The sequence below is a fragment of the Protobothrops mucrosquamatus genome, unplaced genomic scaffold (genome assembly GCF_001527695.2).
Source record: "Protobothrops mucrosquamatus isolate PMUCROS unplaced genomic scaffold, P.Mucros_1.0 scaffold1788, whole genome shotgun sequence".
Classification (NCBI taxonomy): domain Eukaryota; kingdom Metazoa; phylum Chordata; class Lepidosauria; order Squamata; family Viperidae; genus Protobothrops; species Protobothrops mucrosquamatus.
In genome coordinates, this window is record NW_015387926.1 from 308850 (window position 1) to 321565 (window position 12716).

Here is a 12716-nt window from a genome sequence, read left to right on the forward strand (position 1 = left end):
AATAGTAGGCTGAAAACAAGACTTATAAAGATCTACCTCATTGAGATGAAATGTCTGTTTTCAAAGTTCTCAGAAAATTCTTATTTTAGCTTTTACTGGTGTACTTTTCTGTGTAAGGAACTTATAAATCAATGTTAGATTTGAAGTGAAAGCCTATATCTTCAGTGTGGAGCCGCTGTCGTTTGGAAATCTCTTTCCTTTTTTCTAACGAATTTTTCTATTTTCTAAACATTGGCAAAAAAAAAATACATTATTTAATATGTATAGTATAATTTTCAAAATCAGCTTGTAACAAATTAATTTGCTTTAATTTTGTAACTACATAATTTCTTTTCTTGCTTTACAGGACTGATGCTTTGCTTGCGAAGTTGTCCCTTGTAATTGGAAAAGAAGTGTTTTATTCTGCCTTGTGGGCCAGTGTCTTGGTTAGCCCTTCTGTAAGACTACCTGCTTCTCTTTTTGTTGTCAGTCACATCAACAGAGCAATACCTGGAAAACAGCAGAATTATATGATGGGAACTGATCCTAATCTCACAGTAGGTTAAATAACAAATAATCTTTGCTTTTATATTATAAATAAATAGTGAAGAAAAACGGAAAATTGCAGATAAAATCATACACTTTGGGAAGTAATACAACTCTCTTCAAATTGCTGCATTTTCATCATTTTCTTAGTTAACTATTAGTTGGCAGTAATATATCTATGTGTATATATCAAGGTCACTATTATGAAATGGATGGCTCTTTAAATCATATAAATAAATAATTTAAACCCTTTGAAATGTGCATTAGGAGAACATATTCTGGTAGAAGTGCTTCCTTCTTTAACTGCTTTGAAAAGAAAGCCTTTTTTTAAAGCAACTAATGCAACTGGAGGCAAATTTTCCATTTTTTCTGTGCAATGCACAGCAAATACATATTCATTAAAATTAAGTTTATTACTCAAGTTACAATTTGTATGTTCTTTCCGTAACTAATTAGTTTCCTTGACTGCATTCCATAGACGTTTGTGTAACATTTAAATGTTAATTCAGTGTTCAAGGATGCCTAAGCCTTGGTGTTTATGCAACATGGAGATTGAGAATGCATTCATATGCCCATCATACTATTCCCTTTCTGTAAGCAACATTCTCATATTCACATATTTCTCAATTATTTCTTGCAAAAACAAAATTAAAAGCTGCACATCTCCTGCCTGGCACAAAGCTGTCATTTGTTCATTATGACTTTCTGCATAAGTATGTTTTAGTAGGTATGCCTCTTGGTTTGGTGAAATTCAAGCAATAGTATGTTGCTGCTTAAGACAGTCTCTGAATTACTATTCTAGCTTGCATAGAATGAATATGATTAGGATTAGTATGAAACTTGGTTTTTGAAACTTCTAATATGTGGACAAAGGTATCCAAATTGGCTAGTACTGCTAGTTGGGAATGTGGAATGTAGCATAAGTACAACTTGGCCTATACTTTTCTTTGCTAAAGAGCGCTACGTTTACTGAAAGGAGAATGAAAATGAAAATGAGAATGCAAGTTATTGAACCATTATCAAAGAGCAGTTTGTGAAAGAGAGAATACTATAGTTTTAAGGATTCTTACCAAGCTATTTACATGAGGAACGTTTGAATGGAATTTGCCTTGAATTATGGTTGTTGCTTCAGTTTATGTTCAGAATAATGTCTCTTAGAAATTTGTCAAACATAAATTCAGAAACTTTGACTGAAGCTTTTAATCATGGCCTTTTCTAGTACAGGGCCTGCCACATATGCTTTGTGCTGCAATTGCTACATAATGCTCCAGTCCAGTAATTTACAGATGTTACCTACAAAAAACTCTTCACTGATTGCTAATACCGTATTTTCCGGTGTATAAGACGACTGGGCGTATAAGACGACCCCCAACTTTTCCAGTTAAAATATAGAGTTTGGGCTATACCACATGTGTAAAGGAATAAAATAGAATACCCGTATTTTCCGGCGTATAAGACGACTGGGCGTATAAGACGACCCCCGACTTTTGAGAAGATTTTCAGGGTTTAGAAAGTCATCTTATACACTGTAAAATACGGTAGGTTTCTATTGAGTGTAATGCAAAATGCTGTAGATTTTGACCTATAAAGTCAGATGTGGTTTGGCATCAATATACTGTATCTTCAGGACCAAAACTTCTACTTTGGATCAATCTCTCAGTACAATTATCCCAAAGTGATAATTGATAACCCCTCTTCAGAGTTCTGCCTTATTAGGAAGTGGGAATAGTCTGATACCAGGAATCAATGTTTTAATGCAGTCTCAACTTTTTTATGATTAGGAGATTGTTTGAATTTTGTAAGTATTGTTTATAAAAATTGTTCATAATGATTTATTAATTTAATTATTGCATGAGATAATTTGTTTAGATGTTACTAATTTTGATAGTTGTGGATGTGGACTGTTAATAGCATTTTATCAGGGATATTTCATAGTTTTACTTGCTAGGATGTTTAATTGTCTACTGTTATGTTACATTGTAGAACAGGCATGTCAAACTAGCGACGTCACGTGACGTCGCGCAACGTATCGGAGCTTTTTCGCCATTGCCAGTAATGGGGTGGGCAGTGATGAAACCGGCCCGCGAGCCGGTGTGATGAAACCGGCCCGCGAGCCGGCAGTTTGACACCCCTGTTGTAGAACCTTTATATGTGATTATAAACTGCCATGAGTCAGATTGGAGTTGGCAGCAAACAAATAAAATAGACAAATATATCATTGTGAGGAAATACATTAAGTGTTAAATTTTGATTGTTAACAAACTAAATCCATGCTGAATAATTTGACCTCCCCTCCTATTATATGCCAGCTCTTAAAAAAAAAGTTGCAAACATATCATTTTGTCATTGTTGAATAATTTAACATGATTCCGAGGTTAAGGTATTGTTGCACTATCTCTTTTCAATGGACATATTCCTCAAATAATTTGGGGGAGGGGGTCCACACAAAAAAAACCTGCAGCATCTTATTCTTGAATTAGCAGAGGAAAAGATTTCTCTCTTTTTTCATTCAGAATGTAAGCTAGTCAATTTTCTGATTACAGTGTGGAAAGAGATTGAAAACTAAAAACTTCTGGGTTTTAAAAATAAATTCCTCCCACACTTTTATTGTATGAAGTTCTGATCTATAGAGCAAAAGGAAATCATCAGTCTACTGGGGATTATTATATCAAATGTTATTTCACTTTTTTTCTAGATACAAGCTATTTGTCTGTCAATGCTGGATTCAAATGTTCTTGTACAAAGAAACACTTTGGAAGTGGTTCTCTTCTTCTTCCCATTATATTCCTCTTTGGTAAGCAAATTATTTTTATTCAACTATTTTTGGCCTTTTCAAAGGCAATTGGACTTTCTTGGTTTTTTTCCTTGAAAATGTTTCACTTCTGTAAATATGCACTCTTATTCAGGTGACCCAGGCGGGTATAGATAAACCCCCAAGTGGCCTCAATGAGTGCTAATGATGACCTTCAGAGTGTTAACAATCAGATGACTGCAAAAATTATAAATCCTTCTATTTCTCACCATTCAGTCATCATTGTGATGAGCACTGAAATGTTTTCAAGGTAAAAACCTTTAAAAGTCCAGTTACCCTTTGAAAAGCACTTTTGGGACATCCATGACCTGGATGATTAAATATTTATCTCCATACATATTTTTGCCTTTATTTACAAAATATCATGGAAGATTCCTGGTAAGGTTACTCCTATGTATATTTGTGTTCAGTAACCAGTTGTTTACTATTTAAGGCAAATCAAGGTAACAAGAACATACATTTGGAGAGACTTCACTGTAACAAATCATCAGGTTCTGTTGGTATCCATTTGAGATGGTTTTGATTCATTGTTACCTCCAAGTCAACAATGAGGGCAGTGATCCTCCAAAACCCAGTTGCAGAGAAATAATAGTGGGAGAGAGGCAGGTCTGGCTGTCTACTGTGAAAACAATAGATTAAAATGAATCTTGGTCCAATGTAACAAGGTAGCTTTTATTCTAAAGAATAGTTTTGTTTGGTTCTTATTTCCCAATCCCATCCACTCAGAAAATGAAAAATGAATGAAAAATATCATTCTTTTTAATGAATATATCTTATTGTTATAATGCATTTATTTTAACAACTTTTATTTTTTTATTTGTAAACTATTTCAAGATGTGACTTCATGGGAAGCAATATAGCAATATATTGGGGGTGGAAATCCATAGCTTAATAGCTTAATAAGGGCAGGTACAAAACAATAGCTTATAGGCAATTTAATATTGCCTAATACAACTCTCAACTTTTTCTTTACAGATTGTGAATTATGCACAGGAGTCATGAATTGTATGAATGATAATATTCTTAATGTGGCTGGGGTTTTACTGCCATATTATGTGGTTTGATTTTGTAACTTCTGTGCTTTAGTTTTTATTAAAAGACATGTGCTTTTAGCTGACTTGTTGGTTCTTTGTTTAGGACCAAAATGAGAGTGCTATTCCACTGTCTAGGTCTGATGTGGTTCATCTTCTGTCAGCAGCTGTCCAAACTCTCTTAAGAAGAGATATGTCACTAAACAGAAGGCTATACTCATGGTTGCTAGGTATGGTACCACATATAGTTGTTATTATTTTTGCATTCTTTAATTATCCTGAATTAATTTTCAGAATAAGGTAGGTCTTGGTATATTAAATCTCAAATAGTGTTGCAGTGATCTAGCTTATATGCTTACAAAGAAATATCTGTTATTCTTTGTCCTCAAAATACTTCAGTGGAAGGGAAGTATCATGTGCACATCAAATGCAACAGCTATGCTGAAGATAGCTGATGCTGAGGGCAAGAAATAGTAATGGAGCAAAAGAGGGGGAAAGTTCATCTTTTGCTGTGATTTCTTGTTTTATTAATTAAAACTGTAATGCTATATTGTACTTTTTGTTTACTTACAATTATCTTTTTTAAGGTTCTGATATCAAAGGAAGTGCTTCTGTACCAGATTTATCTATTAAAGCATCCTTAGAAGATTATGCCTGCAGTTTTTTTGAAAAATACTCCAAAGAACTTTTAGTTGAGGTAGGTCCATATTATACTCTTTAAAAGATGATTTCATTAAGTGCTGACATTCTAATATTAGATTAATAAATTGTTGCTACTGGTTCTGGCTACTATTATATAATAGCAGCTTCTAGAATCTTACATAGAAAAGTGAAAATTGGTTCCAGATATAAGATGTGCTAGAAAGAAGTGAATTTGCCAAGACCTAACTTACAACAGTTTGTTTAGTCACTGTTCAAAATGACAACGGCACTGAAAAAAGTGACTAATGGCCATTCTCCACACTTACAATCATTGCAGCATTCCCATGGTCATATGATCAAAATTCAGACACTTGGCAACTGACTCATATTTATGAGAGTTGCAGTGTCCCAGGGTCATGTGATTACCTTTTATGACCTTCTGAGAAGCAAAGTCAATGGGGAAACCAGATTCACTTAACAGTCATGTTACTAACTTAACTGCAGTGATTCACTTAACAACTGTGGCAGAAAGGTCATAAATAATAAAAATAAGTTAATAAATGTCTCGCTTAGCAACTGAAATGTTGGGCTTAATTGTGATTGTAAGTTGAGGACTACCTGTATAGAGGAATAGTGTTTGGGGGAAAAAACAAGATCAAAAAGAAAGCTATGAGAAAGCTGGAAACTAGGAGTAAAAGTATCTTCAATTGATTTTCTGATGTGGGCTGAATTAACTGCAACTGTCCTTTTTTTCTTCCTAAAATCTTATTTCAGTTCAAATGCAGTGGTTGTCCCTCTCCTACAAGAGTATTGTACTATTAATTCAGTCATGTGTCATTTTAAGAATAGTGTTGAATGTTTCAAATTAATTTATTGGATTTTTTTATAATAAATAATTACTAATAAAAATAGCTAATAATTACTTAAAAGGCAGAGAACACCTAATTTACAATGTTTTGTTGACTAATAGGGTTTAATTGAAATACTACATCAGAAATTTTCAGAGTCTGACTTGGAAGAACAGCACCATGCATATTTGAAGCCATTCCGCATCCTCATAAGCCTACTAGACAAGCCTGAAATAGGTAAGAGAAAGAGATGCTTTTCTTCAAGAACTAAATGTGCTAAGCCACAGTATGGGGAAACACAGGTTTCTGCTGAAAAGCATGTGATAAGTTATCAGTTAACATAGATGCTAGCCAATCATTTTAAATTAGCATTATCTAAATAGCACTTCAATGTTGTTCAATATTTCTTAAATTCATTATTAATTTGAATATGTCATGGAAAGAATACTATATATCTCTCCATAGCTTGTTTTCTGATTTTTCTTTCTTCATAACATATTGTATCATACTTAATTACTGCTTGGTATCTGTCATTGTTTGAGAAAATGGTTTAGACCGGGGTACCTGGGCTGCGGCCTGGGCTGCGGCCTACTACCAGGCCGCACAAATGGTGGGTGAGCGTGCATGCATGTGCAGCTCCACTTGAACTAGTGGTGGGTGCTCATGCTCAGGCATGAAGCTCCAGTTGCATAAGCGGCAAACACTTGGACTTACACGCAAATGGAGTTGCTGTTCCCACAGAACTATCCTCTCTCTCCCCCACCCCGGTCCACCAAGTCAGGAAGGTTGGGAGCTGGTTTAGGCCTAGGATCTTTCCAGCTGTTTAGTTAAGAGAAGATAGAATATTTTCTTGGTCTGAGAATAGACATAACAAATGAAAAAGTACATAGAAAACAGAAGTCTGATATTAAAGTAATTTCCATCCTGAGAACGTATAAATAAACCATTGCATAATTCAGTTGATATATCAACTGAGGTAAGTTCTGCAAAATAGAGTGTAATACAAAACTAGAATATTGAGATTCTGTTCTAATCACATTGCTAATCATATCTGTGAAATCCTAATAATGCTCTTAAGATTTACTGTATGTAATAATACACTGAGCTGCAAAGAAAAAGTTGCGTCAATATAACTTTGTAATAAGATTTTATTCACATGTGTAAATAAGTTTTTAAATATTGGATTCCTTTATATTTCCCTTATTGTAGGCCCACTAGTCATTGCGGACTTGTTTCTTGAAGTGATCAGAGCATTCTATAGATACTGCAAGGAAACACTGGGTTCTGATCTTGAACTTAGCTATAGTCAAACTGGGAATGTCTTTACAAGGTATAGTGTAAGCTTCTTTGTTTTCTGTTTACTTAAGTAGCTAAATCAATAAATTATTTATAGGGGGGGTTTTTCTGGTTGCTGGATACTGCTACTATATTTCTGATCAGAATTACATGTTTTCATGTGTCCAGTTCTTCAAAATATGTCCTTGAAAGTAATTTGAGCATTTTCCAAGCTATTGTCCTGTTTGTCCTGCTAGTTAAGACTTGCCATGGGGTCTCTGCTAAATCAGTAGTTGCAAAAGTCTATCAGAGATATGAATTTGTCTGGGTTAACACACAGCCAGCTTGTTAATTGGGATAGAAACTGGGAGACCATGAGCTCTAGCACTGCCTCGGTCATTAGGTCAGTTAGGTGATTTGGAGCCAGTCACTCTCTTTCAGAAAGGAAACAGTGGCAAATCACTGCTAAACACATTGCCAAACTGATTGGTTTTAGCCATGAAGTCTCAAAGAACCAATACTGACTTGAGGGCAAAAAGAGTAATAATGGCTTAACAAGTTCGTCCATAAAGCTATTGTGGCTACTGCTACTACACATGCTTAAAGCAATTTAATCAAAATAGAGTAAGTAATTCACCAGTAATCTTAACAAATTGAGATTCTTGGGAAAATGCTATAGGATTGTCAGTTAAAATGAAATCCTGCAGTGCTGCTTTAGTGCAAAAAGGAGAGCGGTTATGTTGGAAAGGAATGGCAGTAAACTTGGTCAAATTTCAGGACAGGTATGAGCTTAGGGTTTCAGCTTCATTTCTGAACACCTAATTCCAAATTTTGTACAATCATCTTAAAATATGTTTATTTATTATTAAAATAATATGCCTTACATTAAATATATATTTCCTCTGCATATATTTACTAAACACTGTTGATTCTCTTTTTAGTGCAATAAAAGAAAACAAGAATGCATCTGAGATTGTTAAAACAGCTAACATGCTGATCACATCCTTAAATACAGATTTTCTGTGGGATTACATGACCAGTTGTATTGAGGACTGTTTAAGGTAGTTACAGATCTTGTATTTTTGCTTTGGAGATAAGAGAATAATAGAGGAACAGTAATAATTTATCTTAAATTCAGATTACAAATGCCGGGCAATTTTGGGGCTATCATAATATGCCCATGCAATATCACTGCTGTGCAAGCCACATTGGCTTCCAATAAATTTCAGGGTACCACCTCAGGCAACAATCTGTCTTTCAACTTTGCTGCTCTTCTCGGCACCCTTTCTAAAGTCTCAACATCTTTTTTTTTTTGTATCATGGTAACCAAAACTGGACATAGCATTCCAAGTATAGTCTTATCAGTGCAGTATAAAGCAGTAGTAATACTTCACGTGACCTTGATACTATCTGTTGATGCAGTCTACAACTGCATTGGCTTTTTTGGCAGCTGCACCACACTACTGGCTCATATTTAACTTGTTGTTCACTAGCACTCCTAGATCTCTCTCAATAAGACCCAATGTACAAGTCTGTCAAGATCATTCTGGATCTTGAGTCTATATTCTAGAGCAGGGGTCCCCAACTCCTGGTCTGCAGATTGGTACCAGTCCATGGCCCATTGGAAACTGGGCTGCGCAAGCAACAGACACACACATGAAACCATCCCCTTGCCCCGCCACCCACTGCCGCTGCCAGTCCATAGAGCCAGAAAGGTTTGGGATCACTGTTCTAAAAGTGCTGACTATTCCCCCCAGCTTAGTATCATTTGCAAATTTGATGAATTCCCCTTCTATCCAAACATCTAAATCTTTTATGAAGATGTTGAAGAGTACTGGCTAAGACAGAACTGCATGCTCCCCTCCTCCCCTGTAGAAGTAGTTACATTGAGGACTTCATGTTGAGTGTGGTTGGTCAGCCAGTTACAAATCCATCTGTTGGTGATGTTTTTCCCATTATTGTGAGATGTAGCCCATCCCCTGCCAGAAGCCCCTCATGTAGGTATTGTAGGCCATGGTCTAGGATTCAAAGGTCTCTCAGCGGCACCATCTTCTAAGCCAGTGGTTTACTTCAAAAGTTCTATGTTTCCTCATTGGATGCCTACCTTTCGTTTGGAGTATAGAAGAAAACACCACCTGTGGCCCCAACTCTTTGGGTTTTCATGCCTAGCTGCTCATAGTCTCTTCATATGGTTTCTAGGCTCTTTGTCATATCATTCATCCTCACATGAAAGAGGAGAAAGGGATAATAATCTGTGGACTTAATTATTTTAGTAAACTTCTCAGTTATATCTTTGATCTTTGTTTCTGGGAGACAGCACACCTCCCTAGATTGATTGTCCAGTCTACAAATTACTGATTCATTTCACCTGAGCAGTGTGTCTCCTGTCAACCACATAGACCTTTTTTTTTCCTTAAGGAAGACTTTTTTCCTTCAATTGGTACACTTGATGATGTCTCCTCTTCAGGTGTCTGCACGTTTTCTTCCAAGGGGAAGTTATTAAATTGATTGTTTAGCTCCAAGCAAGGCTAGATTGGATTGAGTTTGAGATTTTTTTCCTTCTATGAATGACATGTTGCCATTGATCTGTCTCTAAAGGTTCATTTTCTGTGTTAGTTAATTGTTCCCTACTACGTTCAGTTTGAATGCAATCTTCTTCCTTTAGTTGGAGTTTCTCATTTTGTTGGTTGAGAGAGAGGGAGGGAGGAGATTTTTGATGCTCCCTGCCAAATTCCCACAAGGAAACTCAATGGGGAAGCCAGCAGTAAGTCAGAATTCGCTCTGTTCCCATTGCGTTTTTGCCCACTCATGGTCATTCTTTTCTGTTTAAATAAGGAAATATCTATGACACAATGACCCAACAGAGCATAGCTTACCTAATATCTACTAAAATATGCTTTCTACTGTGTTTTAGAAAATACAGTACTTGATTTGAGAAATAAAAGTATAATATCTAAAGAAGTTCGGTTCTTAAAAATGTCTTTGGAAGAGCCACTTAACCAGTTCAATGTGTGTTTTATATGTTACTGTGTTTATTACATTTATATTGAAAACTGCACATGATCAAACTTGAATGAAAAGTTTTTTTTTAAAAAAAGCCATCCTTTTTTTCAGCAACAAAAATAAATCCACACAGACACAACTTCTAACTAATAGTGCAACAGTTTCAGAACTCTGCGCACTAATAGTGTTTCTTCTAGATGTGATACCACTGGTAAGTCAAAATCTTTAATTTTGTCTCTTAAGCCTTTCATGTAATTTTTTTCATCAATATGTACAGATGTGTTCTACTTGCCAAGGAAATCTTTATGCAGGGGTATAGTCCCACTGGAGCTGTTTAGAGTTAATTTTTGACATAATATATATCTATGCTGTTAAATTATGAAAAACATTTCATGTCTTTCTACAAAACAAGCAGCAATCAGCAGAAAGGAATAACACTACAAACAATTCAGTTAAACAAAATTAACAGATAACATAAACCTTAAGAGAAGAATGACCACTTGCAGCCGAAATGTATTCTACAGTTTGTAACCAATATTTTTAAAAAGCCTTATTCTCAAGACATAGATTTGTGCCATTACCAAGAATTGGTTTTCACTATGCTTACATTCTGCTTCAATTTTATAGCATTTCTAAATTGAATAATTTTTAGGAATGTGGAGAGAAATTATTATAGTTCATACTTTCATTTGTTGATTTATACTGTTTTGATCATAATTATTAATATTCATTTGCTTAGAAATTAATAGCAATTTTTTTAGCCATTTAAAATAATATATTCACTTATTCACAACTAATTAATGACAGGAAAAGTGGCAGAAAAATTATACCCTCTATGACATCTGTAAATCCTTTGTTTATTGATATGTATTTTATACTTATTTTTTCCTACTGCGTCTTATTTGTTTATATGTATTCAATAAAAAGAGGAAAAAACATAAAAGGGAAAAACCCTTATTTTCATTAGCCAAACAAGTGGGACTTTGCAAGCAGGGATAACTAGAAGGGTTTTGAAGGTCTTAATATCCAGATGAACTCATGGGGAGACAGCCAAGGTCTATGTGTTGAATTTAATTCCACAATAATGAATGCCTAGTAAAGACTCTTGCATTATTGATATAATACGATCATAATACTATGCCCAGGTTAGTTCCCACCTATTAACCAATTGAAGAACAGTCTTCCACAGGATCCCAAGGCATCATATTATGTTATGACTCAGCAATGTCTGATTGGCTTCAGAGCACTCACAACTAATACACAATTTACACGATTATTACTTTTTTTTGCCACTGCTACCAGTACTAAAGTGCTGCCAGATCTATTGATCTGATGCAGTCCCACCATCAAGGCTTGATTTTATTTTCTCATTTTATCTGGATTTAATTTCAAGTCTTTTTTAACTGCTTGCTTACTTGAACCTTCTTGCTTTTTGTAGGAACTTTATTCTGAAGTACAGTCTCTGTATCTGCCACAAATGCTCAGCTGTATGGTGCAAAGTCTCTTTGAAAACATGGAAGTACTAAGTTTATCAGAGCTCACATACGTGTTTAGAACATGCTTTAAAGTGCTTAGTAAAGTACAAATGCCATCTGCCTACCTGAGTACTGAAACAGGAAGCTCAGACTCTGTAAGTATTAATATGTTATTCTGACCCATCTTTGCACGAGTTTATTTACTTACTAAGGCCATGCCATATATATTTGTATTTCAAATTGTGCTTTTCATAATGCATGAATAATAATGTGACTGTTCAATAGAAGAGTGATTCTGGTGGCTGCATTCTGATAGTTGGCATAAAATGGAAACTGTTCATTTACCTGTGAGAACTATTAGCTCTCCAAAACAACATTTATTTTATAATAATACTACAATTCCAATATCTACATAGGAAATTATAATACAATATGGACTAAAGTTGTGCTTATTTAAGTACATCGTAGTGAAAGATAGCTTAAAAAAAGATTTTTACTTATTTCTTGGAGCAGGAAAAAAATCTATTTAAAAATAATAGTTGATTCTTGTTTCTAAACGTTTGAGACTAAAGGATGTATATATTCATTTTTTCATGTTCTAATTTTGGATTATTATGTTCACATGTTTATGAACACAGGTGCAGCTATCCATGCAATCTCAGATTCTGCTTTATTAAGGTTCTTGTACTTAAGCAAATGCAATTGAACATTCATGTATTGTGCAAAATATAAAGCATCCAGTCTTAAACAGCAGCAAATTCTTTTGGCTGTATTAACGAAAGTCAAAGAGAAAAAGAGGCAGGACCAATTGTGACTCTCGTTAGGAGAGGACCAAGTAGAACCAAGCAAACATTTGGCACCCAAGGACTGCACTAAACCTTTTCAGGTGCAAGCTGGAGTGGGGGGCTACATTACACATGGGTGAGAATGAGTTGGGAACAATTTGAGAGGTCCTCTTTGTTTATTTTTTTAAACATTAATAGTCCAATTTTAAGGCTTTACACTATAAATTTATTCATTTTCTACCTCAAAATGACAAAAAAACTCTCTATTCCCATATTTTGGCAGTTATGGTCCCCAGAAGCACTGACAGCTGCAGAAAGGA

General features: G+C 35.0%; 1 protein-coding gene across 1 annotated transcript in view; it reads left to right on the forward strand.

Annotated features, from left to right (window-relative positions):
- The window catches only part of DOP1B (DOP1 leucine zipper like protein B), a 50974-nt gene that overhangs the window by 10268 nt on the left and 27990 nt on the right, over positions 1–12716 (forward strand). Inside the window, exons 5-13 of the mRNA XM_015823171.1 lie at positions 347–536; positions 3221–3319; positions 4475–4598; positions 4956–5065; positions 5981–6095; positions 7068–7188; positions 8075–8194; positions 10248–10347; positions 11575–11766. Of these exons, the coding sequence (XP_015678657.1) occupies positions 347–536; positions 3221–3319; positions 4475–4598; positions 4956–5065; positions 5981–6095; positions 7068–7188; positions 8075–8194; positions 10248–10347; positions 11575–11766 (1171 nt within the window). The remainder of the gene's footprint in view (positions 1–346; positions 537–3220; positions 3320–4474; positions 4599–4955; positions 5066–5980; positions 6096–7067; positions 7189–8074; positions 8195–10247; positions 10348–11574; positions 11767–12716) is intronic.